General features: G+C 71.8%; 3 protein-coding genes and 1 non-coding gene across 6 annotated transcripts; all 4 read right to left on the reverse strand.

Annotated features, from left to right (window-relative positions):
• Nucleotides 1-1,149: 1,149 nt before the first annotated feature.
• LOC133749178 (coiled-coil domain-containing protein 124-like) lies at nucleotides 1,150-4,762 on the reverse strand. 3 transcript variants are annotated; one of them, XM_062178375.1, is made up of 5 exons: nucleotides 4,716-4,762; nucleotides 3,650-3,819; nucleotides 2,172-2,343; nucleotides 1,972-2,086; nucleotides 1,150-1,592 (listed from the first exon to the last, which is right to left on the reverse strand). In XM_062178375.1, exons 2-5 carry the CDS (start codon nucleotides 3,806-3,808, stop codon nucleotides 1,388-1,390), a joined length of 651 nt encoding a protein of 216 aa, XP_062034359.1. In that variant the 5' UTR covers nucleotides 3,809-3,819; nucleotides 4,716-4,762; the 3' UTR covers nucleotides 1,150-1,387. The 3 variants fall into 3 exon arrangements, with proteins under 3 accessions (XP_062034359.1, XP_062034360.1, XP_062034358.1); XM_062178376.1 differs by lacking the exon at nucleotides 4,716-4,762 and adding an exon at nucleotides 4,227-4,424; XM_062178374.1 differs by lacking the exon at nucleotides 4,716-4,762 and adding an exon at nucleotides 4,187-4,424.
• A 5,181-nt stretch (nucleotides 4,763-9,943) lies between these two features.
• On the reverse strand, nucleotides 9,944-16,448 carry LOC133750062 (sodium/iodide cotransporter-like). The gene is made up of 16 exons (XM_062179447.1): nucleotides 16,372-16,448; nucleotides 15,414-16,059; nucleotides 14,842-14,907; nucleotides 14,699-14,750; nucleotides 14,543-14,610; nucleotides 14,146-14,300; nucleotides 13,820-13,960; nucleotides 13,597-13,726; nucleotides 13,110-13,198; nucleotides 12,710-12,822; nucleotides 12,493-12,563; nucleotides 12,324-12,410; nucleotides 11,813-12,006; nucleotides 10,905-11,029; nucleotides 10,527-10,642; nucleotides 9,944-10,099 (listed from the first exon to the last, which is right to left on the reverse strand). Exons 1-16 carry the CDS (start codon nucleotides 16,446-16,448, stop codon nucleotides 9,944-9,946), a joined length of 2,286 nt encoding a protein of 761 aa, XP_062035431.1.
• A 1,450-nt stretch (nucleotides 16,449-17,898) lies between these two features.
• On the reverse strand, nucleotides 17,899-19,284 carry LOC133749129 (large ribosomal subunit protein eL20). The gene is made up of 4 exons (XM_062178299.1): nucleotides 19,179-19,284; nucleotides 18,631-18,810; nucleotides 18,389-18,518; nucleotides 17,899-18,131 (listed from the first exon to the last, which is right to left on the reverse strand). Exons 1-4 carry the CDS (start codon nucleotides 19,194-19,196, stop codon nucleotides 17,929-17,931), a joined length of 531 nt encoding a protein of 176 aa, XP_062034283.1. The 5' UTR covers nucleotides 19,197-19,284; the 3' UTR covers nucleotides 17,899-17,928.
• Nucleotides 18,210-18,340, reverse strand: LOC133750163 (small nucleolar RNA SNORA68). The gene has a single exon (XR_009864665.1). It is a non-coding gene; the product is annotated as a small nucleolar RNA SNORA68 (small nucleolar RNA).
• Nucleotides 19,285-23,855: the final 4,571 nt, after the last annotated feature.

Here is a 23,855-nt window from a genome sequence, read left to right on the forward strand (position 1 = left end):
GCGCATGCGCCCTGCGTGTGGCTTCCCTGCCCGGGCGGCCGCGACAGGGAAGCCCCGGCGCCAGGCTCCGCCCCCGGCGCGACCACGCAGCCGCAGTGGGCGCCCGGCGGTCCCGCCCGGTCGTCCTGGCAACGCGCGCTGGGAGCGCGCGGAACTCCCTTCCCGCGGCGGAGCCGGGGATTCCCTGCCGCCAGCGCGCATGCGCGGGCGTGGATTCCCGCGGGGCGGAAGCACGCGGGGGTTTCCCGCAGACCCGGCGCCACCGCTGCTTTTGTCTGATGGCCCAGATTAGCGCTGCGCGGAGACGCTGCTCCTGGCCGGAGCTCCCGCGTGCGGGGGTCCAGGCAGCCCCTCCCCCGGGGCTGGTCACCGAGGTCAGGGCCGTACCCCGTCCGCGACCGCCCGCCGGGCTCCCGGGACACCGCAGCACCAAGTCTCGTTCTCAGTTCTGTTTTACGGAGCAGGAAGCTGGGGCCCGTCCGGAGGCCGTCGCCCTCGAGTCTGAGCAGGCAGAAGCGGGACTCGAACCCCGGCCTGCAGCTGCTCCAGCTCTGGGTCCCGGCACCGCGGGCCTGGCACGCAGCGCGAGCGCCCCCTGTAGAGCTCTTGGCGCGGTCCCGCAGCCCCAACCTCTGGGGGGAACCTACCCAGGGCAGACTTGGGCGGGGTTCACACCAAGGCGACTCTGCCACGTGCTGGGGTTTTTACGCCCCTGGGGTTGTCCTGCGACCCCGCCCAACAAACAGGGAGGGGTCCCAGCCAGGCCTCTGCAGGAGCGCCTGCTGTCTCTGCAGGCCCTCACCAGGTAGAGACCCCCACCTCTGGGCAGGGCCGCAGACGCCCGGGGCTGGGGACCTGCACCGCCTGGCAGAGGCTGGGGGCTGCCACAGGCCAGGGCTGTGGGTGCGGGTGGGGCCCAGCTGGGGTCCTGGCGGGCCCATCAGCTCCACGCCTCGTGCCTCGGTTTCCCGGTCACAGAGTCCTCGGGTCCCCGTAGGGCCGCGCCCTCCGCACCCCCACGCTCCAGCCCCAGGCCTCCCCCAGGCCGGCATCGGACTCCTCCTTGGGGGAGAGGGGACAGCCACGCGGGTCTCCCTGGACAGACGCTGGCAGGGCCTCGCCCACGCAGGGACAGGTCACGCGGGCCTCTGGGCCTGGCTCACTGCTTTATTGGGGTCTGCGCACGCAGGCGCTGGGGGCGGGAGGGTCCCGGGGTGAGGGCTGTGATGGCACCACGCCCCCTCGCAGGTGTGCGGCCCCTCCCCGCGCCCGGGGCCCACGCAGGGACAAGTCACAAGGGCCCCCCCGGCCTGGCCGACCGCTTTATTGGGTCTGCGCACGCAGGCGCTGGGGGCGGGCGGGTCCGGGGGGAGGGACTGTGCCCCCCTCACTTGGGGGCGTTGTAGGCCGCCGCGCGCCGGTTCAGCGGGTTCTCGGGCGCGCGCAGCCACTCCTTCTTGAGCAGCTGCCGGAGCTGCGACAGCCGCAGGTTCGGTCGCTCCTGCTTCAGCCGCGGCAGCTGCGCCTCCTCGAAGGCCGTGTAGGCGGCGCGCATGCGGCGCTCGGGGTGCCGGTCCGCCTCGTCCAGCACGCTGCGGGCACAGGGCGGCAGGCTAGGGCTCACCCCGCCCCGGCCCAGGCCCGCCCGACGCCACGCCCCCTACTCAGCCCCTCCAGCCCCGGCCTATCACCGCTGGCGGCCGAGGCCCCGCCCCGGCCCAGGCCCGCCCGACGCCACGCCCCCTACTCAGCCCCTCCAGCCCCGGCCTATCACCGCTGGCGGCCGAGGCCCCGCCCCGGCCCCGGCCCGCCCGACGCCACGCCCCCTACTCAGCCCCTCCAGCCCCGGCCTATCACCGCTGGCGGCCGAGGCCCCGCCCCGGCCCCGGCCCGCCCGACGCCACGCCCCCTACTCAGCCCCGGCCTATCACCGCCGGCGGCCGAGGCCCCGCCCCGCGGCCCCGCCCCCACCTGAGCGCCGCGATGGCGTCCTCCACGGTGCGCGCGTCCACGCTGCCCTCCTCGGGCACGCGCCGGTTCGCGTTCTCCTCCAGCGGCAGCTCCAGGTGGCTCCGCGCTTTCTCAGCTGCCGGGGGCGGGGCAAGGCAGGGGCGTCAGGGCGGGGCTCCGGGGCCGGCCCCGCCCCCGCCCTCCCTGCGGCCCGCCCCCACCTGGCTCCGCGGCCTCGCGGCGCAGCGCGTCCTCGATCTGCGCGCGCGTGGGCTTGGCGGGCGCGGCGCGCGGGGCCCGGCCGCCCGGGAGCCGGGAGTCCTCCTCCTCCAGCAGCCGCTGCGCCTCCTTGCGCCGCTGCTGCTGCTCCAGGCGCCGCCGCTCCCGGTCCTCCTGCGGGGCGGGGTCAGCCACAGACGTGGGACGGGCACGGGGCGGGGTCAGCGCCGGTCAGGGTCGGCCCCGGACACAGTCAGCCCCCAGCGTGCCTGCCCCGGGCCGCCCTCCCCCTGCACGGGCTCCTCCCGCACCCGCAAGACCCCTGGCCCAGCCTTGGGGTGGTTCCTGGGCTGGGCCCGGCACACCTGGCGCCTGCAGGGCGCGCGGCAGCGGCGGGGATGGAGGAAGGGCGGGGGCGGGACCCGGCCGGGTGCCCCCTTCCTCCAGTGCCGGCCCCTGGAGCGGGGTGGGGTCGCCGGGGTCGCCCCGGGTTGGGGGTGTGGAGGCGAGCTCGCGGGGACCGAAGCAGGAGAGCCCAGAGCCGAGCCCAGGCCCAGCTGGGTAACCCGCCAGTCTAAACAGACAGACACCGTGTCACTGCCGCCTCGCCCGTACATGCCAGGACTGAGCCTGGCGCTCCATCCGGGTCTCCAGCGCAGGTGCAGCGGCCCCACGCTCGGCTCTCCCTGGCCACAGCAGGGGCGGCGCCCAGGCTCTGCGGTGTGGGGGGCCCAGGGCCTGCGCCGGCTGCAGCCTCCCAGGCCGCGGTGCTGAGCAGGGACACAGCGAGCCCGCGAAGGTCGGGGTCGGGGTCGGCAGTGTTCCGGCCCCGCCAGCGCGGGGCACCCAGGTGCAGCATGGGAAGGCACGGATTCCCCAGAGAGAGCATCCCATATGGGTGCCGGTTAGAGTTCCGGCTGCTCCTCTTCCAATCCAGCTCTCTGCTGTGGCCTGGGAAGGCAGCAGAAGATGGCCCAAGTGGGAGACCCAGATGGAGCTCCTGGCTCCTGGTTTCGGAGCGCCTGCCCCAGCAGCCATTTGGGGAGGGAATCAGTGGACAGAAAAGCTCTCTCTCTCCCTCTCTCAAATGAAATGAAAATAAATTTTGGAAAAGCCATAAAACCAGGCGGGGAACGCCCTGCAGAGGAAGAGCCGGCTCCGCTTAGGCGCCGCTGCCCGGGGCTGGACCTCGGAGCAGGTGCACCCGACCAGGAGCGCAGCCAGGACGTGCCTCGGGCGCCACCTGCTGGGCGGAGGCGGGAACAGGGGCGCCCGGGCTGGGGTCGGGGGGCTGGGCCTGGCTCCGGGGCCCACCCACTGCAGGGAGCCCCTCGACGGAGGTGACGGTCCGGGTGTCCCCGATGTCCACCCCTCCGGGGGCTCTGCACTGCCCCCGGCCCCCGGCGCCTCCCAGCCCTCGGCCCTGGTCTCCCCCGCCCCTGGCCCGGCCCACCCCCACCCTCCGGGTGCCCCCGCCCACCTTGCGCTGCTCCTTCCGCATCACGTGCTTGTCCTCGTCCTTCCAGTAGGCATCTTCCAGCTCCTGCTGCCTCTTGGCGTCCGCCGCCGCCTTGGCCTCCGCCCTGCGCGCCCGGGCCGCCGCCGACTTGGTGTTCTCGCCCTGGAACTTCTTGGGCATCCCTGGGCCGCCTGCGGGGCGCGGCCGTGAGGGCGGGGGTCTCCCGGCTCCAGGCCCCCCTGCAACTCCCAACCTCAGCTCCTGCCTCCCCGGAGAGGCGGGCTCTGGGCGGGAAATGGGCCGTGCAAAGGCCCTGGGGCACCAGCAGCGATGAGCAGGGTCCCTGGGCCGAGTCCAGCCCCGTCCCCACTGGACTGCGGGTGGGCAGCAAACACGGGAGAGGTGGGCGCGGCTGGAGGTAGGGGGGCCATGGACGGCGGTGCCGAACGCCCGCCTCAGCCTCCCCCAGCCAGCTCCGGCGTCACCGCCTCCGGGAACCCTTCCCGGACTCGCCCCCGGGCTCTCCCGGACCCCAGGCTCCTGCGGGGGCCGCCTGACCTCGCAGCCCGGCCGGGATCCCACCAGGAACCTCCCTGACCTCCGGAAAGCGAACCCAGGTTCCAAAACCGCGCGGCCCCGGCGGGGTGGGGACGTCCGCACGCGCAGTCACTCAACAAACACGCGCCGGGCACCAGGGCGCAGGCGGCGGGGAGGGGGGGCTCCGCGACCCCGGGACCCCAGTGTCCACTCGGGCGCCGGGCAGTCTGGTCGGTGACGAGCGGGGTCGGGGGGCGCCCAGCGCGCAGGCGCGACTGTGGGAGGGCGGGTCCGGGTCCGGGTCCGGGGTCGGGGTCGGGGTCGGGGTCCGCGGTGGATCGGACGCGGCCAAGGCCGCACTGGGGGTCCCGGGGCGGCTCGGACCCGGCGGCCCGCCCCTCGGACGCCGCCTCCTGCGAAAAGCCTGCAGGGCCGTCCCCCCGCGGCTCGCCCGGCCCCGAGCCCGCTGCCCTGGGCCGGGGGCTTCGCGCGCAGCCGAGGGGCCCGGCGCCCCCACCCCCGGCACCGCCCGCCCCGCGGCCGCCCCTACCTCCTTCCCCCGGCGCCGGCCCGGTCGCGTCTCCGTGACGTCACCGCGGGGACTGCGCAGTGAGGTCCCGGCGGCGCAGGCTCATGGCGTCACCACGGGCGCCATCTTGGTAAAGGGAATGCCGGCGGCGGGCGGGGTGGGGTGGCGGCCGCGGACAGAACCAGAAGCCGGCAGCCATTTCTTTTTTTTTCTTTAAAAAGCACGTATTTCAGGCGCGTTCATTCTTGTCGCCCCCGCCATAGAGTGGAGGAACAGACAGGCGAACGGACGTCGCCGCCTAGACCCTTGCCTTTACCAAGATGGCCGCTGCCCGGATCAAAGATGGCTGCCGCGACTTCAAAGCACTTTCGGTCCCGCGGCGTCCGCCAGCAGTTGCCCCGCCGCCAGGGGGCGCGCGTGGCCCGTGCCGGCGGGCCAGGATCCAGGTCCCACGAGTCTTGGTCCGTTCTCCGTGGCGAGGCCTTGGGGGCGCCATCTGTCTCGGGCGGCTTCTGATGTCCAGGGAAAGCTGCAGAAAGTGGACGCTGGGCCTGAAGCCCTCTCGGAATCCAGAGGGGTCACTGCCCTGAACGCCCTGGAGCCGGCAGCGCCCCCTGCTGTCAGCTCCATGTTGATGTTCAACAAGTTAGGCCCCGGCCCTCGGACCCCCCCCCCCCCCCCCCCCGTTTCATCAAGGGCTGCAGCCGACCTGTCGGAGGTTGCTTATGTCCCAGAGGGGGAGACGCGGCATCTTACCGGCATCACCGTGGTGCGCGTGGTGAAGCCGGCTGCGGCTCCCCTGCTGCTGCGATTTTGAGCTCCGCTCGCTGACGGCTGAGGCTGGAGCTTGTGAGAGTCTGGGGCCCCCAACCCCCAGGATCGAGGTCCGCGCTGTTGTCCCCGCGGGCAGGTGCACCCGAGGAGGGGGTGGGGCACCCAGAGGAGGCTCGGACCCGAGGCAGGACCCGGCCGGGGGGGCCATGGGTGCCAGAGACAACGTGGCCTGCATCTCCCGGGGATGGAGAGCCCTGGGGGCCGGGGGCCGGGGCTGGAGGCTGGGGGCCAGGGCGGAGGCTGGGGCCTAGGACTGGGGCCTGGGGCCGGGAGCTGGGGGTCGGGTCGGGGCCGGGGCCGTACAGGGCCAAGAGTCACAGAACTCGGGGAGGGGTAGGTCTTCCATTCGCTGGGTCACTCCCCAGATGGCCGCAATGGCCGGAGCCAGGAGCCAGGAGCTCCATCCGGGTCCCTGCGCAGGTGCAGGGCCCAGGACTGGGCCGTTGTCCACTGCCCTCCCAGGCCACGGTCTGAGCTCAGGCGGGGGCTTACAAGGAGATGGGGTCCAGTTCCTCCGCCGGTCTCCCCCTCAGGGTCTGTCACCTGGTGCTACCAGGCAGGCGCTCACGCCCCCTCACCCCACCCCCACCAACACCCCCGGCCGAGAGGAAGCCCCTGGGCGCCTTCTCGGGGAGCCGGGCTCACCTGTGCCGTCCCAGGTGCGGATGTGGCCCTGTCGATCCCCAAGGCCCCTCCCTCCCAGGCGACACTGGGGCTCCGAGGGCTCCTGGCGACCCCCACCCCGAGCCCCCGTTCCCGGGGCCCAGGCACCAAGAGCCCCTCTCGGATCCGCGGCTGCGGGGGCCCCCGCCCTCCCCTTCCCCACCCCCAGGCTTTCCGCTGGAGGAGGCTCGGGGCCCGCGCAGGCCGCGCCGAGCGATGGGGGAGAGAACGGACGAGCAAATCATCTACACACCGAGTGTTTGTTCAACCCCAGGCGATGCGGGTCCACACCTCCCCGACTGCACACGGAGCCGCCGCGGCGCCGGCATCCCATAGGGGCGCGGGTTCGAGTCCCGACTGCTCCACTTCCGGTCCGGCTCTCTGCTGTGGCCTGGGAAAGCAGTGGACAATGGTCCAAGTACTGTACCTGCGTGGGAGACCCGGATGGAGCTCCTGGCTACACAGCGCTGGCCCCAAGTGTCCGAGCCTCAGGACCCAGCGGGAGGGGCCTTCAGTGGAAATTGAGGCAGGGGTCGCGGCCTCCCTGGTGCAGCCCCTACCCAGGCCTGGACGCCACAGGGACCCGATGTAAAAAACCAGAAACATCAACAGCGACGGTGACCCAGGTCCTTCGCTGTCTCTGATGATTAACTAGGGGGCAGCCGGGGCCTGGGAGGGGCGGGGTTGCGGGCGCCGGGCGCGTGCGAGGCTTCTGATGAGGTCAAAGGGCACGAGGGCCCGAGCAGGACCCTGCAGCCAGCGGACGCGCGGGAAGCCTGGGCGCGCTCACGGGCACGCGCACCGCAGATGGGTCCTTCGCACCCCCTCCCCGTGCCCGCGGCTCCAGCTCCGCCGGAAGCCCTGGATCTTCCGAGGGGAAGGGAGAAAGGCCGGGGAGAGCAAACACCAAGGCCGGAAAGTGACGTCAGAGCCGGGGCGAGACCGGGGCCGGCAAACACACTGAACGGTCCCACGGCTCACTCTGGTTACGCACGGCGCAGGCGCGGACGGGGACGCAGCACCATCCGGGTCTCCCGCGCAGCTGCAGGGGCCCAAGGACCTGGACCATATCCACTGCTGTCCCAGGCCATAGCAGAAAGCGGGACCGGAAGTGGAGCAGCCAGGACTCGAACCTGCGCCCACATGGGAGCCGGCACTGCCGGCATTGCCGCTGCTAGGGCGGCCGGGGGCTGGGGCCGGGCGCGCTCCCCACGAGGCCCCCAGCGCCCACGCGTCTCTCGTGTAGGGAGGCGGCTCCGTGTGCGGGGAGGCGTAGACCCGCATCGCCCGCGCCCTCGGGACCCAGCGCCCTGGGTTGAACAAACACTCGGTGCGTAGATGATTTGCTCGTCCGTTCTCTCACCCAGCGCGGGCCCACGCAGGCCCTGAGCCTCCTCCCGCGGGGACACCGCTGGCCTGGCGAGGGGGGACCGCCCGGGGAGGACGCAACCCGGCTCCCAGTCTGACTCTGACACTGGTAGGCGGGGCCGGCGCCTGTAGTGGCCGCATCCCCTATGGGCACCGGTTCAAGTCCTGGCTGCTCCACTTCGATCCAGCTCCCTGCTGTGGCCTGGGAAAGCAGTGGATATGGTCCAGGTCCTTGGGCCCCTGCACCTGCATGGGAGACCCGGATGGAGCTCCTGGCTCCTGGCTTTGGTCTGGCCCGGGGCCATGTGGGGAGTGTAACAGGTGATGAGAGACCCCCCCCCTCTAATAAAACCAAATGTAATAAATGCACAGCTCCGTGACACTTAGCACATGCCTCCCGTGCCCCTCCCGCGTCCCCGGCCGCCCCTCCTGCCTGGCTTGGCCAGGAGCGGACACACTCTATCCCTGGCGCCGGGTGTCTGAGCTCCCCCTTGTGGCCGCAGGTGGTAGTGCGCGTGCCCTTGGCGGGTCAGCGGGGCTCTGAGCCCCCTTCCGCCTTGGCCCCCGGCGCCCCCAGGCCCAGAACTCAGGTCTGTGGGACCAGAGGGGAGCCAGGCGCCCTTGCGCCGCCTGAGGGCAAGAGGCCCCTCAGGCGTCGCGATCAAAAAAGCAAATGTTTGAGCAAGGATTGAATTCAGCAAACACACAGGCCGGGGAGGGTGCACAGGGACAGGGGGGTGGGGTGGGGGGGAGGGGGGCGCCGCCCGCCGAGGGGCCCTCAAGGACACAGAGGGGCTGTCGCGCTCCGGACTTCGCCCTTTGCCTCCGGAGCGCCCAGGCCGCGTTTTCACCTTGCCCCAACTGCCTCCTTCCCCACTTCAAATACCGGCCCGGAAACGGGGGCAGTGCCTGTACCCGGCTCACAGCCGACCGACTCTCTGAGAGGGAGAGAGAGAGACGGGGGGGGGGGAGGGAAGGGGAGAGAGAGAGACAGAGAGAGGGGGGAGTGAGAGAAAGAGAGAGGGAGAGGGGAGACAGAAGGGGAGAAAGAAGGAGGGGGAGAGAGACAGAGAGGGGGAGGGAGAGAGAGAGAGGGAGAAACAGGGAGAAAGGGGGAAGGGAGAGAGAGAGGGAGAGAGAGAGACAGAGAGAGATAGGTCTTCCATCCGCTGGTTCACTCCCCAAATGGCTGCAACGCCCAGAGCTGGGCTGAACTGAAGCCAGGAGCCTCCTCCGGGTCTCCCACGCAGGTGCAGGGGCCCCAGGACTTGGGCCATCCTCCACTGCTTTCCCAGGCCATAGCAGGGAGCTGGACCAGAAGCGGAGCAGCTGGGACTCGACCCGGCACCCTGTGGATACGGGCACCGCCGGCAGGGGTTAACCACTGCGCCACCACCGTCCCCAGCAAAGCCTTTTCGAAGGGGGAAGGGCTGGTCCCCGCTAACCGCTAATCTTCCTTAATCAAACAGCAGGCCGCGTGCTGTGTTGCCAAGGAGCCGGTTTATCCGACCCTGGCCGAGGGCCCCACTGCAGGGGTGGGAGGGGGCGCTTCCCGGGGGTCCCCGACCCCAGCCCCAGGCAGGAGGCCGAGGGCCGCGCCCGGCGCTTGGAACCGCCAGGCCTGGAGCTGGGGGGGAGGTGGCTAGTCAGCGAGGAGGGGGCAGGGCAGCAGGTCGAGGGCTCGGCCCAGGGTGGGGGGCAGCATCACGTGGGCGCAGGTGGGCGGGGCTGGGCGCGGAGGCCGAGGACGACACGTGGACTTTCTTTTAAATTTTTTTATTTATTTGAAAGAGCTAGAGAGGGGCGTCTTCCATCTGCCCCCAGAGGCCCACAACGGCCAGGGCTGGGCAGGGCTGAAGCCAGGAGCACCGTCCGGGTCTCTCACGTTGGGGCGGGGAGCGCTCCATCCGGGTCCCGCGCAGGTGCAGGGCTCTGCCTGCCTCCCCTCCCCCCCCCCCCGTCTTGGCCGCGCCCCTGCCCTTCTCCCGGCCTTAGCTTCCCTGTCTGTGGAATGGGGCAGTAGCGACCCCCAAGAGCCCCGAGACTTGCTGGGCGTGGGGGAAGCGCGGCCGGCCCCCACACCCTGGCTTTGGGTCTGGGGGCTCCCTGTGTTGACTTTCCGTTCGTGCTGAGGGATAAAACTCCAGCCTTGTGTCGGGGTGCAGCGTCTAAGTCGGGCGGCAGGTTGGAAGCAGGGGATTGGCTAAAACGGCAGCTGGGGGCGGGGCCTCCCCACTTCCGGGAGGGTGGGAGGAAGGCAACACCGAGCTCCTTTGCATATCACACAGTCCAGCCACTCAGAGGCGGAGGCCAAGGGCCCGAGGCCTGGGATTGGCCCGTCGAGACGTTCAGGCGTGGCCACTGCGGCCGGGCCGGCCCCGCCCTCAGAGGTTCGACTCCCGCAGCTCATCCCGGCGCGCCCAGGCGTGGGTCCCCGGGCCGGCGCCCTCCGCCTCGGGCCCCAGGGGCAGCAGCCGGTCCTCAGGCCGGGGCAGGAAGGCCGGGGGCTTCCCGGCTGCGGAGGGGAATTCCTGGGGACCCTGGGGGAGGGGAGAAGGTGTCGCCGCTCCAGACGGAGACCCCGGGGCAGCACGGGTCACAGCAGCCCCCAGCCCAGTGCACCAGCCGGGCCTGACCCTTCCGACACCTGGTGCCCACAGCCTGAGCCACCTGCACCGGCCCAGACGCTGCCGAAGCCACCACAAGCCAAAGGAAGCCTGAGCACCCCACCCCCACCCCACCAGGCCGTCTCCGGCCTCAGGGCCTTTGCGCCTGCCACGCCCTGCACCGGACAGCCCTGTGGCCGGCTCCTGTCCTCACGCAGACCCGTCAGTGTCACAGCTTCCAGGAGGCCGCCCCGAACCTCCCTAGGCTGAGTGGCTCCTGGCACAGCGCCAGGGGCGAATGCAACGGGCCAAAGCCACACACCCCTCCCCCGGGGCCCTGGGCGCCCGGCCCCAGGCTGACCTTGACCAAGCTGTCGTCCAGGGCGCCCGTTTCCTCTTTGGGAGCCACGGACGCCGTCTGCCGGGCCAGGTCCCACCAGAGCAGGCCAGGGCCCAGGCTGCTGCGCTTGCTGGGGCCTGGGGGGCAGATTCAGTGATGGGGGGTGAGGGAGGGAGCGCCCGGGCCGTGAGGTCCCCTGGGACCCCCTGTACTTGGCGGGGGGCTGGGTGGGCCTGGGGCATGACTTCTCGCGGCCAGCAGCGACTTCAGCACCAGGAACAGCGCCCTGCACCCCCTGTGCCCACCACGGCTCAGGCTGGGGCCTCGCCCCCCCGCCCCCACCACGGCTCAGGCTAAGGCCTCACTGCCCGCCCCCCAGGGAGCCGCCACCCTGCCTACCGGTGACGTAGCTGACCAGCGCTCCGCACAGGATGGTGGCCAGCGTGCCTAGGGCGCCGTAGTACAAGTAGGAGATGGCGTAGAAGCTGTCTGCCAGGGCGGGTGCGCTGGGGGCCATGCCAAAACTGGGGGTGGGAGGGAGGGGGCGGGGCTCTGTCAGTCAACACCTGGGCGCCCTCAGAGCCACTCCCCGCCCCCTGCTGCCCCCCAGCCCAGCCCGGACCCGTGCAGTAGCCACCGCACTCCAACCCCAGGCATTCTCCAGGCGTGGCCGGGAGGGGCGTCTCCTGCCTCTGCCTATCACCCTCCGTGGCTCCCTACTGCCCTGGAATCCGACCAACCTAAACTCCGAGGACCCCTCACCAAAATACAGGCGGCAGAGAAAAACGCATCGGATAAACCGCACTGCATCAAAGCTCAAAGCTCTGGGGCCGGCGCTGGGGTGCAGCGGGGTAAAGCCACCCCCTGCAGTGCCGGCATCCCATAGTGGTGCCGGTTCGAGACCCGGCTGCTCCACTTCCGCTCCAGCTCTCTGCTGTGGCCTGGGAAGGCAGTGGAGGATGGCCCAAGTCCTGGGGCCCCTGCACCTGCGTGGGAGACCCGGATGGAGCTCCTGGCTCCTGGCTTCGGATCAGCTCAGCTCTGGCCATTGTGGCCAACTGGGGAGTGGGCCAGAGGATGGAAGACCTCTCTCTCTGTCTCTGTCTTTCTCTAACTCTGCCTCTCAAATAAAGAAATCTTTACTTTTTAAAAAATAAACCTGATTCCTCTGGCTGCACCACATCCGCCCTCCCCCTTCCCAGGTCTCCGTGGCTGAACCGCGCTACGGAGAAGCTGCCCCAGGGCCTTGGCTCTGGTTCTGCTCGCTAACCACGCCCTCCCAGGCCACACTCCCAGCGCCTGCTCACCTGGGGTCCCCGCCGGAGGCGTTGGCAGCCAGGAGCGGGTACGGAAAGCCGGAGGCGTTGGCCGAGGGGGCCCCGCAGTCGGCAGCCGAGGAGGGCAGGACCCCCATCATCTGCGCGCTGGGCGGGTACAGCGTGGCGCCCACGGCCACCCACAGGGAGAGCACCAGGCCCGCAGCCAGCCCAGAGAGGACGCCCTGTGGGCGGAGCCGGTGCCAGAGGCGGGGCTTGTCAAACCACTCCCCTCCCAACCCAGCCCCGCCCTCCTTCACTCCCTGTGGGCGGAACCTGCATCTTGGTGGAGCCTGTAGACCACGCCCCTCCCAGCCCTATTTCTCCACGTACTGTGGGTGGAGCCTGCCTCAGGGGCGGGGCCTGCCTGCCCGCCCCCCCCTTTCCACACCCTGTGGGCGTCGCCATCCTCAGGGTGAGGCTTGTGGACCATTCCCCTCCCAGCCCCGCCCTTCTCCACGCCCTGTGGGTGGAGCCTGTCCGCGCCCCGCCCCCCACGCACCGGCGTGTTGCAGGTCTGCACAAACATGCCCAGGATGAAGGCTCCGAGGAGGGGGCCGCTGATGACGCCCATGACCGTGAAGGAGCCCTGGGACAGCGGGGTGCACTCAGGGCTGGGTCTCCGCCAGGACCCTCCCCCGGCTTGGGGCGCGGGGCGGGGCGAGGCTCACCTGCAGGACGCCGCCCCCCAGCAGCGAGGACAGAGCGGCCACCGTGAGACAGGCCGAGCCGTAGACGAGGGCTGCAGCAGGCAGGGGTGCACGGTGGGCGGGGAGGCGGCCCTGGGCTCACCCCCTCCCCGGCGCCCCTCCCAGCCCCTGGGCACTCCCCCCTGCCCCGCGCACTCACACAGCCCCCGGGCGCCTCCCCCCCACCCCCCGCACTCACACAGCCCCTTGGAGATCATCATAAGCTTGCGGGGCGCCAGGCGCGGCCGCCGCGGCTTGATAAGGTCTTCCACGGTCACGGCCGCCATGGCGTTGATGCTGGTGGACGCCGTACTGGGCGGGGCGGGGTCCTCAGGCCACGCCCAGGGGCGCAGACACCTCAGCCCTGCCCCTGCCGCTGTCCCCGCCCCCGGGATCCTGACCTGAGACCCCAGCCCCTCTGGGGAGCCCGGAGCCGCCACCCCCCAACGCTCCTGGCTGCAGCCTGGCCCCGCCCCCGCTGGTGCAAGCATTTGGGGGGCGGACCCGCTACTGGGAGACGCCCCAAAACCAAGCTGAGGTCCCTAGGGGGCAGGGGCCGCGCCCAGAGCAGCCCCTCTCCCGTGGGCCGGGCGGCTCACCTGAGCGTGCCGCTGTAGGCGCAGGCCAGGAAGAGCCCAGGGACCCCGGGCAGACCCTCGAAGATGTCCAGCACCAGCAGAGGCATGTACTGGGGGCAGCCGGGGCGGGGCTGGGGCCGCGGGGCTCCTGGCCACCCCGCTCCGCCCCTGCCCGCCCCGGGCGGCCCCTGTGTGTTGATGGACTGCGTGTACACGGGCCGCGCCCTGGGACCCCTGCGTCATCCGGAGGGGCCTTGAGGCAGCAGGAATAGTCTCCCCCCACCCCCCAGGGCCATGCACTCCACCCGTCGGACCTGGCCCCAGGGCAGCCTCCACCCCGGTGACCTGGAACCTGGTTGTCCATCAGAACTCCAGCTGGGGCGGGGCCTCAGCCAGCCCCCCCCCAGCCTCCCAGCGCCCCCCAGCTCCTCCCTGCCTCAGGGCCTTTGCACTGGCTGCAGCTCCTGCTAAGAAAGCTCTTGCAGCCCACGCCCCTCCCCCTCCGCACCTGGTCCGGGGCGGAGATGCGGCCGGTGAGGAGCGGGTCACAGCCGCTGTAGAACACGAACATGACGATGCCGCAGCAGGCGGCGCTGGACACGATCAACAGCAGGCCCACCTGGTTGATGAGCACGGCCCTGCACGGGGGGGGGGGGGGGGGCGGCTGCGGGTTGGGGCGGGGCCGGCGGCTGGCCCGAGGCCCCTCCCCCGCCCTTCCGCCAGGCACTCACAGCTTGGCCTGCCGCTCCGTCCCGCAGGCCACATAGCGCTGCACCTGCGCCTGGTTGACCCCGTACATGGAGAGCCACAGGAGCGTGCCTCCCACCACGAACGTCCAGAAGGTGTAGCGTCTCCGGGGGTCCGGGTCGAAGCTGGGGGAGGGACAGGGTGGGTCACGCTGGCTCCACCCCCCCCCCCCGGCCCCGCGTGGCCACCTGGGAGCTTGAGGACCTGCAGGGGACATTTGGAGTGGGGCTGGCGGAGGGGCGGGGACTGGGGAGGGGGCGTGCAGAGGGGCGGGAAGCAAGGAGGGCTTCCTGGGGCAGGCGGCACTCACTCCAGCAGGTTGATGCGGGAGTGGTTCCACGCGAGCTCCAGCGCGTGCCGGGGCCCCCCAACGAGCGCGACGCCGCGGCCCAAGATGACCCAGAAGCCCGTGAGCATCACAAGAACCTGGAAGACGTCGGTCCAGACCACAGCCCTCATGCCGCCCTGCGGAGGGAGCGGTGTGGGCGGGGGCGGGGGCTGGGAACCCCCCCCGCTCCCCGCCCCACGTTCTCATCTGTACCACCCATGGATGGCCTCACGATGCGGCTCAGCCAGCCCCAGGCCCCCTCCCGGGGGAACTCCCGCCCATCCCCGGCCGACCCGCGTCCTGGATCCAGCCAAGCCTGAAGGCGGCCTCGGCACCACCCTCAGGAGGCTGAGCGGGGCGCGGGGCCCAGGGCACTCACTACGGTGGTGTAGAAAGTACAGATGATGCCGGTGGACAGCAGCGACGCCCAGATGTCCAGCCCGGTCACTGCGCAAACAGACCCCGCCCTCCGCAGTTAGACCTCCGCGTGGGGGGGCCCAGCCCGGGACGCCCCCTCCTCCTCTGCCTCCTGCACCTTGGTTCAGGATGAGCGCAGGTGCGTAGATGACGATGCCAGTGTACAGCACCTGCCGGCGGGGGGCGGGGTCAGGCCGGCGGGGGGCGGGGTCAGGCCGACAGGGGCGGGGTCAGAGCCGCGGCGGGGCCGAGGCCGCTCACCGTGGCCACCAGGTACTGCAGGGTCCCGCAGAGGCGCACCACGCGATTGAAACGCAGCTCCAGGTACTGCCGAGAAGAGCCGGGGGTCGTGCTCACGCGAGCAGGGGCGGCCCGGGGCGCGCCCCCAGCCCCCTGGAGCTCTAATTGCCTCCCCCGAGGCCCGCGGTGGGGGCGCACCCCGGGCCCCCAGTGTACCCCGCAGACCCCCCGCGCCCTGATGGCCCTGCCCCGGCCTGTGTGCGCGCCACCTCTTAGCTCCGGCTGGGCAGGAACTTCGGGAGTGGTCGCAGGCGCAGGACAGGGACAGCGCCTCTGGCCATAGGTTTAGGCGCCGCCTGTCTACCGGACACGATCGTCATCGGTGTCCTCTCTGCCCCGAGCTCCGCGGAGCTGCCCAGGGGGTGTGCGCGCCTGTGAGCGCGCGAGCGCTGGGGCGCACACACCTGTGCACACGTGGCCCCGCGTCTCCCACGAGCAAGCGGCGCGCGCCAGCTGCCGGCTTCCTCCTTCCCGGCCCTCACCCCACTGCCCGGGGCCTCTTCCCGGAACCCCCCGCCCCGTCGCGCGCGCACCTGGTAGGTGCTGGTGAGCCCCAGGCGGTAGAAGACGGGCAGGAAGAGCGCGGCGGTGAGCCCCGAGTTGAGCAGCTGGCCCAGGCACATCCACAGGAACTTGAGGCCGTAGCGGGACGCCTCGGCCGGCACGCCCAGCACCTGCACGGCCGACATGAAGCTGGCGGCCAGCGACAGCCCCACGGGCAGCGCGGCCAGGCGCCGGCCCCCCGTGAAGAAGTCCTCGGCGCTGCGCTGCCGGCCGCGGGCCAGCCCCACCCCGAGCCCGATGCCCGTGGACGCCAGCAGCATGAGCGCGAACACGGCGTAGTCCCAGGCGCCGAAGATGGCCCGGGCCCCGGCCATGAGGGCTGCGAGGAGCCCCCCGACCCGAGAGCGCCAGGGACGCCCTGGGTGCTCGCCGTCCGCCCGCCCGCCCGCCTCGGGCGCCGAGTCCACGGTTCGCTGTCGGTGTCGCCGTCGCCGCGGCGCGAGGCTGCGGGCTGCCCATTTATTGCGCGGCGGGGTCAGCGCGCGGCTCCACCTCCCCCGGACCTGCGGGCGGCCCCGCCGGCACCCTTTCGGCCCTGGACTGGGGCAGCCGGCCGGGGCAGGCCGAGGGAGTGGCGGCGGGGGCGGGGGAGCGTCCCCACCCCCTTCCTGGGGCCTGGCCGAGCGGGAGGGGACAAGTGGGCACCGTTCGGCTCCCGAGCGCTCCCTCTCCCGCCGGACGACGAGGCTGCTCCAGGGGTTTCGGGGGAGTGGGGGATGCAGGGGCGTCGAACCCTCCCTTCCTCTACGGTCTTCGGCCCTGGGCTAAGATGGGTGGGCGCAGCCTGGGCTCGGTGCCCGCCGTCGTCTTGGGGTCCCCCTCGGCCTCCGCCTGCCCACCTTCACATGGGCATCAGACAGCGCCTCAGAGGGGAGCCTGGGGGCACCGGTGGGGGAGGGGCAGGCGCTCATTCAGCGTGGCGGCTACTGGGTCCGCCCCATGGAGCCCGAGACCACCCCGGGAGGGGCGTCTCCCGCGCCCCTGGAGACCTGGGCAGGCGACATCCCCGGCAGCTCGGGCCCCACTCGGGCGGAGCTGACGGACGGCGCCCCAACTTCAAGAGGGGACCGCGCGTCCGGAGGCCAGCCCCGTCCACTCTACAATTGTCGGGGTGCAAGCCGAGACCTGAGACCTCCGGGCCGCCTCGGGCGCCCTCGCCGCGCACTCCAGCTCCAGGGAGGCCCGCACCACCGAGCCCAGCGGCCGCGACCCCTCCCCCTCTGCCGTGGGAAAACCCAGGCTTAGACGGAGGCTCACTTATTGAGCGCCTACTGGATGCCAGCCCCTGTGGACACAGCAGGCTGCAGGGGGCCTGGCTCGACCGCGCATTCAGGGGGGCTCGGGCCACAGCAGGCGCCAGGGGTGCGGCGGAGCGAGCGCCGAGTAGGGGGGAGCGCTGTGGAGAGGCTGGGGCAGGGAGGCCCCCGCAGAGTTTTCTGAAAATTGGCGGCGCCCCAAGCCGGGGAGGCTGCAGGTGGGGACAAGTGGACCAGTGGGGACTTGGAACCTGTCCCGGATTCCAGGAGCCCCGTTGGGTGGGCGGCGCTGGGCCGTGAACTCTGGTGTGGACAGCGGGCGGCCCCAGGCCCGGGAATGGGGCACAGGCCGGCCGCCAGGCCCGCCCCCCCGCACCTGCTGGGGCCAACGTGGCTCCAGGCGGTGCCCACACCGGGACTTGGCCCGCGGCCCTGATCCCGCGTGCCTCACTCAGCGGGCACAGCTGAGTCAGGACCTGGGGTCATCCGGGGTCCCTGCCGCCCTGTCCCGGAGCTGCCCCTGAGGGGAGCAGCCATCCCGCTGAGAGCGATCGCGGGGGCCAAGCAGCCCAGCGCAGGACCCCCTTGCCCTTCGCAGCTCTCGGGAAGCCCCCCCCTCCCCGCGCAGGGACCACACCCTGGACGCCCAAGTTCCGTCTGGCACGAAGCCACCCCTGCGGCCCAGAGGGTGAGCGGCCAGCAACCTCCCGTTGAGTTCACGGCCCACGGGGGCTTCAGGAGCGCAGGCCATGGGGCCCACAGGCGGGCTGAGTCCATTCCAGCACCACGTCCAGGACAGAGCGAGCCCCCCACACCGCGGGATGTGAGGGGGCGAAGAACCCCCAGCCGCCGGCGGTCCGCGGCGCCTTGCGCTCAGGGCGGCTGCGCAGGCGCTGCCCGGAGTCTGGTGCCCCCAGCGTCCCTCGGGCTTCCGGTGCCCGCCTCCTCCCCAGGACACTGCTTCCCAAGGGCCGGGAATGGGGCGGGCGCTGGGCCTGGGAAAGAGTGGACGATGGCCCTGGTCACATGGAGACCCGCATGGAGCTTCTGGCTCATCAGGTCCGGCCGCTTGGGGAGACCACGCGGTCCGACACCCCAAACGGGCCCCAGGGGGCGGCACCTGCCCTGTCTCCAACCCGCCCCGCGCGGCTCCTGGAGCCCCAACCCCCAACGGCGCAGGCGCACACGGAGACGGGGCCACGGTCCGAGCGTTTATTGGGGCGCGGGCCTAGAAGAAGGTGTTGGGCCTCTTGGCGGAGAAGCGCGGCTTGTGCTGGCGCCGCAGCACGCGGTGCGGGAGCGGGAAGCGGATGCGGGAGTCATGGAACTGCTTCACGGCCGGGCGCCTGCAGCGCGCCGCCGCCATCTCCTCCACCTTCATCACCTGGATCGAGTGCGCGCGCGCGCGGTGCCGGGCGCCCATGTCGCGGTCTGCGGGGCGGGGGGCGGCAAGGGTGAGCGCGGGGCCGGTGGGGACCCCAGGGACCCGCCCCCTGCCCGCCCCGCCGCGCGTGTGCGGCCTCCGCATTCACTCCCGGGGGCACCCGCAGCCCCCCGGAGGCGACGAGGCCCCGCTGCTGTGCGCACCCCGCTTGGAGCCGCGGCCACGGCGCGCGGCGGCTCTGGGGTTCGGGTGCGCGCGGCCCCGGCCCGCCCTCCCCCTCCCCGCGGGCCCCGCCCCCGCTTACAGCACTGCGTGACGGCGCCGGCCGTGGTGAGGTCGCGGTACTCGCGGTACATGTTGTGCGTGCCGCTGCGGGAGTCGTAGCGCAGCCAGATGCCGAAGTTCTTCACGCGCAGCGGCGACTTCTCGAACACCTGCGGCCGGGGCGGGGCGGGTGAGGCGCGGCGGGGCCCCCGGGCCGCCCCCCTGAGCCCCCAGGCCGGCCCGGCCCCGCCCCCGCAGACCCCGGCCCGGCCCCCCGCGCACCTGCCCGCAGTACACGATCTCGCCCGACGACTTCTTCATCTTCTTCAGCTGCGACACGAAGTACCAGAAGCGGGACTTGGCCACCACGTGGTTGGGCGCGAAGATGCGCATGCGGTAGAGCGGCGGCGCGGGGCTCTTGGGCGTGGGCAGGCAGCGGCCCACCACCTTGTACTCCCGCAGCTGCGGGGGCGCGCGCGTCAGCCGGGGCCGGCGACCCCCGCGTCAGCCCCCGCCCCGACCCCCGCGCGCCCCCAGCCCCGGGCAGCGATCGCCGCGCGGCGCAGCGCCCAGCCCGGCCCCGCACCCGCTACCCCCGCCGCCCCCTCCCCGGAGCGGCCAGGCGGCCCCGCGATCACCCCGCGGCCCCAGCACCGGGCCCGCACCCGCTCCCCACGCGGCGCCCGCCGCCATGTTGGCTGCTCCCGAGCGCGGCCCGCGGGGACCAGGGCGGCGGCGCGCCCCAGCTGCGGGGCCCCGTCCCCTCCCCGAGTCCCCATCAGGGCTCGCGCCGCGCCCCGCGCCCCGACGCCGCGCCGCGCCTGCCTTACTGTGCCCGAAGCCTTCATGGCGATCCGTCCGCGATGGCCGCCACCCACGAAAAGGAAGTCCTGTCTTTCGCGCAGCCGCTGTCCACGGGTTCGCCGCCGGAAGTCCCGCCCCCTAGCGGTAACGCGCCCATTGGTTCGTTGACCTGGCGCTCACGGAGCCTTGTTTTGTCATTGGCTCCAGGTCCACCTGCCACCCACTGCCCAGCCTTTCTTCGCAGTGGGACTACACTTCCCAGGAGGCAGCGCGGCAACGCGCACGTATTCCGGCGCGGACGTTACGAAGCGTCGGAGCGCGGAGCACGCTGGGAGTTGTAGGCAGCGTACGGCTTTGGTAGGAAGTGGAGCTGAAAGAGACAGCTGGAGCCTTCCCTGTCTTCCACATAAATTTTTTTCCAGGGGTTAAGTTTTTATTTAGCAAGCAAGCAAGGCTTATTCTGAGTGGAAGCAGCTGCCCCGGTTTCCTTGCCCCTGCCTCGGCGGGCAGGGGTATCCTCGGGGTGGGGAGGGGCGTCCCAGGAGAGGCTGGCTGCTCGCTGGTGCTGGGGGCCTGCTCAGATCTGCAGGGGCGATTCTGGGGGCGGTCGTCGTCCCCCGGCCCCGAGGAGCCCGGGGTTCATCAGGGCGGTGGCGGGGGGCCGGCCTGGGGGAGGCGCCACCTCTCCCAGGAGCCCCCACCTCGGGCTGTGCCCCCCGGACCACAGCGGGCGGCCACACGCACTCTCGTCCCCGCGCACGGGGGTCCTGACCCTGACCGCAGCCAAGGCGGGGGGGTGGGCCTGACCCTGACCCTGGCCATGGCCTCTGGGGGGTGGTCCTGACCCTGACCGCAGCCAAGGCTGGGGGGTGGCTCCTGACCCTGACCCTGGCCATGGCCTCCGGGGGGTGGTCCTGACCCTGACCGCAGGCCTCTGGCTGCCGGGGAGCCGCCCCCACCCACACGGGGCACCCGGCTTCTCCTCGCCCAGGGCCCCCGCGGAGCGGAGAGAGACGCCGCCCCCACAGACCAGGACCTCCCGCCCACGCGTGCACACGCCCGGGAGCAGCCTTCGGCCTCCAGCCCTCCCCCAGGCCTGGAGTCCCGGACCCGCCCACGTCGCCCCACGCACCAGCTGCTCGGCCTCCCGCCTTCCAAATACATTTTTAAAAAGTCCTCAAACAGCCGGCGCCGTGGCTCACTAGGCTAATCCTCCGCCTTGCGGCGCCGGCACACCAGGTTCTAGTCCCGGTCGGGGCACCGGATTCTGTCCCAGTTGCACCTCTTCCAGGCCAGCTCTCTGCTGTGGCCCGGGAAGGCAGTGGAGGATGGCCCAAGTGCTTGGGCCCTGCACCCCATGGGAGACCAGGAGAAGCACCTGGCTCCTGGCTTCGGATCAGCGAGATGTGCCGGCCGTAGCGGCCATTGGAGGGTGAACCAACGGGAAAAGGAAGACCTTTCTCTCTCTCTCTCTCTCTCTCTCTCACTGTCCACTCTGCCTGTCAAAAAAAAAAAAAAAAGTCCTCAAACGCCGAGCAGCTTGAGAATTAATTTCCCCGTCATAGAAGGCCCGCCCTTAAATAATGCAATTAAATACATTTACTTACTTATTTAAAGGCAGAGTTAGCGAGAGAGAGACATTGCACCTGCTGGTCACGCCCCAAGTACTCACAGCAGCCAGGCCTGGGCCAGGCCAAAGCCAGGAGCCAGGAGCTCCATCCGGGTCTCCCCGTGGCAGCTGACCCTCCCCTGTGCTGGCTCCAGGGCGGCCTGACGCCCCGCACTCCTGTCGGGCGGGGGAATTGGCCGCCCGGTGTCGGCGGAGAGGCCACGCCCCCGGAGCGGCCACCAGGTGGCAGCAGAGCCCGTTTCCCCGTGCTGCGGGCAGGGCGGGCGCCGGGGGCCTGGGTTGCAAATCCCTAGAGAGTGGGAGAGGGGCCTGGGGGAGGGGCGGAGGAAGGGGGCACCGAGACGGGGAAGGGCCGCGCGAGGGGTAGTTGCTGGTTCACTCCCCAGGTGCTCACAACAGCCAGGGCCGGGGTCCCTGCCCCCTCCCTGGGAGGAGACCCGGATGGGGTTCCCAGGCCCTGGGCTGCAGGGTGTGCACCTGCTGCTTTCCGGCCGCTCCCAGGGGAGCCGCCTCCCGGGTGCCCCTGCTGGAATGGGAGCCGGCTGGTCCAGCCTCGCTCCCTGAGCGCCTGTCCATCAACGGGGCAGGCCGAGCCCCTGTCCGTTTACTCCCGGGACGGCCGCCCCTGCCCCGCTACCGCGGCCCTCGGTCCCCAGCGACTCAGCGACTCCTCCCGGCTCCTGTCTTTCCCCGCAGGCCGGGGCCACTGACGCCTTGCCCCCCGGGGGTCCGCGCTCCGCCGGCTCCGCCCCGGTACCTCTCCCGCGGGGGCGGGGATCCTGGGCCGTTCTGCGCCCCCAGCCTCCCCGGGGCGTAGCCCCAGCCGGCCCCGGCGCCCACGCCCCGCTCCGCTTTCAGCCGAAACCTGGGCGCCGCCCGCCGTGACCAGCACCGCGGCGGTGGACAGCGTCCACTCGGCCACCTGCCCAGGCTCGAGAGGGGCCGGTGCTGCACGCCCTGGTACCTACTGGAACCGACGTGCACTTCAGGGCGTCTGGTGGGCCCGAGAGCGGAGGGGTAGCCTCAGACAGGTCTGAGATGGGAGGGGTAGCCCCTGATGGCCCTGGGAGGGGAGGGGTAGCCCCGACAGCCCTGAGCGGGGAGGGGTAGCCTCGGACAGCTCAATGAGCCCTTGCTCCTGGCCGCCTCTCGCCCACGCTCAGCCACACGCCAGGAGCTTTCTCCCCGCGGCCTGGAGCCGCCGCTGGTTCTGACCCGGCCCGGCCGCAGGTTCTCGAATGCCTCCCTCTGCCCAGCGGCCCGCTCCGGCTGGACCTGCTTTGCTGACGGCAACCCCGCCTGGCGGCCCGTGGGCGTCTCAGGAGAGCCTGGAGGACTGCTCACGGGTGGGGCGAGGCGGGGTGAGGGCGTGGGGGAGTCGGGGGGCTTGGGGGAAGCTGGGCAGGAGCTGGGGGAGTTCGGGGGGTCGGGGAGCAGCTGAGGGTCTGGGCAGGGGGGCTGGGTAGGGCTGGGAGGGCTGGGCGGGGGCTAGGGGGACGGGTCAGGGGAGCTGGGGGTACTGGGCAGGGGTTAGGGGGACGGGGGGGGGGTAGGAAGGGGTGGGGCCCAGCTCTTCCCCCTCCCCCGACCAGGGGTTTGCGTCCCCCAGTGCTCAGTCCCCGGCGCTGTCCCGTGGGGCGCCTTCGGGTTGAACCCCCCCGGCGGTGCCCCAGAAGAATGAACCAAGGCGAACACATCCCCCAGGCAGACCCCGCTGGTCCAGCCTGCAACCCTCCCCCCAGGCAGACCCCGCTGGTCCAGCTTGCAACCCTCCCCACCCCCACCCCAGGTCTCCATCCTCGTTTCACCCCATGAGCTCCGAGTGACACCGAGCCCAGAAGCCCCGCCCCTTCCTGTCATTTCCGGATTCTGGCCCTGCCATTGGCTGCCCCTCGGGGTCGGGGTCTCCCAAGGGCTGTGCACCTGCACCCCCAGACTCTCGCCATCGTGGAGCCCCTCCCAGCGTGGGGGAAAGCCCCCGCCCCGCGGCCGGGAGCCCACCAGGAAGTGCTGAGCTGGGCGCGTCCTGCCCTAGCCTGGGGCGGGGGTGGGGGGTAGTGGTCTAGCCTGCACCCCTCCCCGCCCTGGCCGGCCCCGAGGGAGCCTCAGCCCCTCTCAGGGTCCCTCTCAGGGCCACCGCGACCTCGCCTGGCCTCCCTGACCCGCTCCGTCCACACACGGCCGGGCTGGCCCCCTGCCCCTCAGCCTGCCCTCAGAGCTCGGTCTTGAAGTCACCGCCTGAGGGAAGCCCTCCGGGATCTGTCGGCCAAGCAGCCTGACCCGCACTTAACAGATCCCTGGTCGGGGGAAGTCCTGGGTGGACGCGGAGGCTGGGCCCGAACCTGACAGTGGGAGGAGGGCGTCACAGCCCCCCACGCGGGTCCAGGACCTGCTGAGCCCCGCCCCGTGCTCCCCCGGGCCTGGGCTGTGTGCGTTGGGGGGGGGTTGGTCTCTGAGCCAGGGCGCTGCTGCCGAGGGTTCTGGAACATTCTGCCCCGCCCCCACAGCCAAGGCTCAGGAAGTGAGCGGCCCACACAGGAAGGGGGCAGTGGGGCTTTCCTGTCGCCGGCGCCAGCGCGGCCTCCGGGCGGCCCGGGGTCCCCAGAGCCAGGTGAGCGCGCGGGGCGGCGGGGGGCGGCGGGGGGCGGCCGCGACCCTGGGGGCCCGGGCTCGGACAAGCTGCCCCGAATTCCCAGCAGGCCCGGGGGTGGGGGGGACCCACCGCGCATGTGCACTGCGCTCCTGCGGGGGGGGGCTTGGAGAGCCAAGATCGGGGCGTCCATGGGGGGGCGCTTCGGGTGTGAAAATAGATGGGCGTCTTCTGGACCCCCCAAACTGGGGCTCCCGCATTTGGGTTTATTTGGAAGCATCGTGGGTCTTGAGCGGTCATTTCAAACCTGACCACGTTTCCTGCTGTGCACCAGGGCGCGGGTCAGCGAGGGCCCGGGGGCTGGGGATCCCTGCATCTGTGCGGGAGGCCCGGATGGAGCTCCTGGCTCCTGGCCCCGCCCCGGCCGCTAAGGGGGAGAGAGAGAGAGAGAGAGAGAGAGAGAGAGAGAGAGAGGTCATGCAC

The sequence above is a fragment of the Lepus europaeus genome, chromosome 20 (genome assembly GCF_033115175.1).
Source record: "Lepus europaeus isolate LE1 chromosome 20, mLepTim1.pri, whole genome shotgun sequence".
Classification (NCBI taxonomy): domain Eukaryota; kingdom Metazoa; phylum Chordata; class Mammalia; order Lagomorpha; family Leporidae; genus Lepus; species Lepus europaeus.

Excerpts from the sequence above, each read along its gene's own strand:
- LOC133749178 (XM_062178375.1), bottom strand. The coding sequence starts at position 3,808 with ATGCCCAAGAAGTTCCAGGGCGAGAACACCAAGTCGGCGGCGGCCCGG. Across the intron at positions 2,344-3,649 it reads TGCGGAAGGAGCAGCGCAAG|GAGGACCGGGAGCGGCGGCG; the intron begins GTGGGCGGGGGC and ends CCCGCCCCGCAG. Across the intron at positions 1,593-1,971 it reads GACGCCATCGCGGCGCTCAG|CGTGCTGGACGAGGCGGACC; the intron begins GTGGGGGCGGGG and ends CTGTGCCCGCAG.
- LOC133750062 (XM_062179447.1), bottom strand. The coding sequence starts at position 16,448 with ATGTCGCCTGCCCAGGTCTCCAGGGGCGCGGGAGACGCCCCTCCCGGG. Across the intron at positions 12,823-13,109 it reads GCCTACAGCGGCACGCTCAG|TACGGCGTCCACCAGCATCA; the intron begins GTGAGCCGCCCG and ends CGCCCCGCCCAG. Across the intron at positions 12,411-12,492 it reads TGGGGGGCGGCGTCCTGCAG|GGCTCCTTCACGGTCATGGG; the intron begins GTGAGCCTCGCC and ends CCGCTGTCCCAG.
- LOC133749129 (XM_062178299.1), bottom strand. Across the intron at positions 18,519-18,630 it reads AGATCGTGTACTGCGGGCAG|GTGTTCGAGAAGTCGCCGCT; the intron begins GTGCGCGGGGGG and ends CCCCGGCCGCAG. Across the intron at positions 18,132-18,388 it reads CGGCGCCGTCACGCAGTGCT|ACCGCGACATGGGCGCCCGG; the intron begins GTAAGCGGGGGC and ends CCCGCCCCGCAG.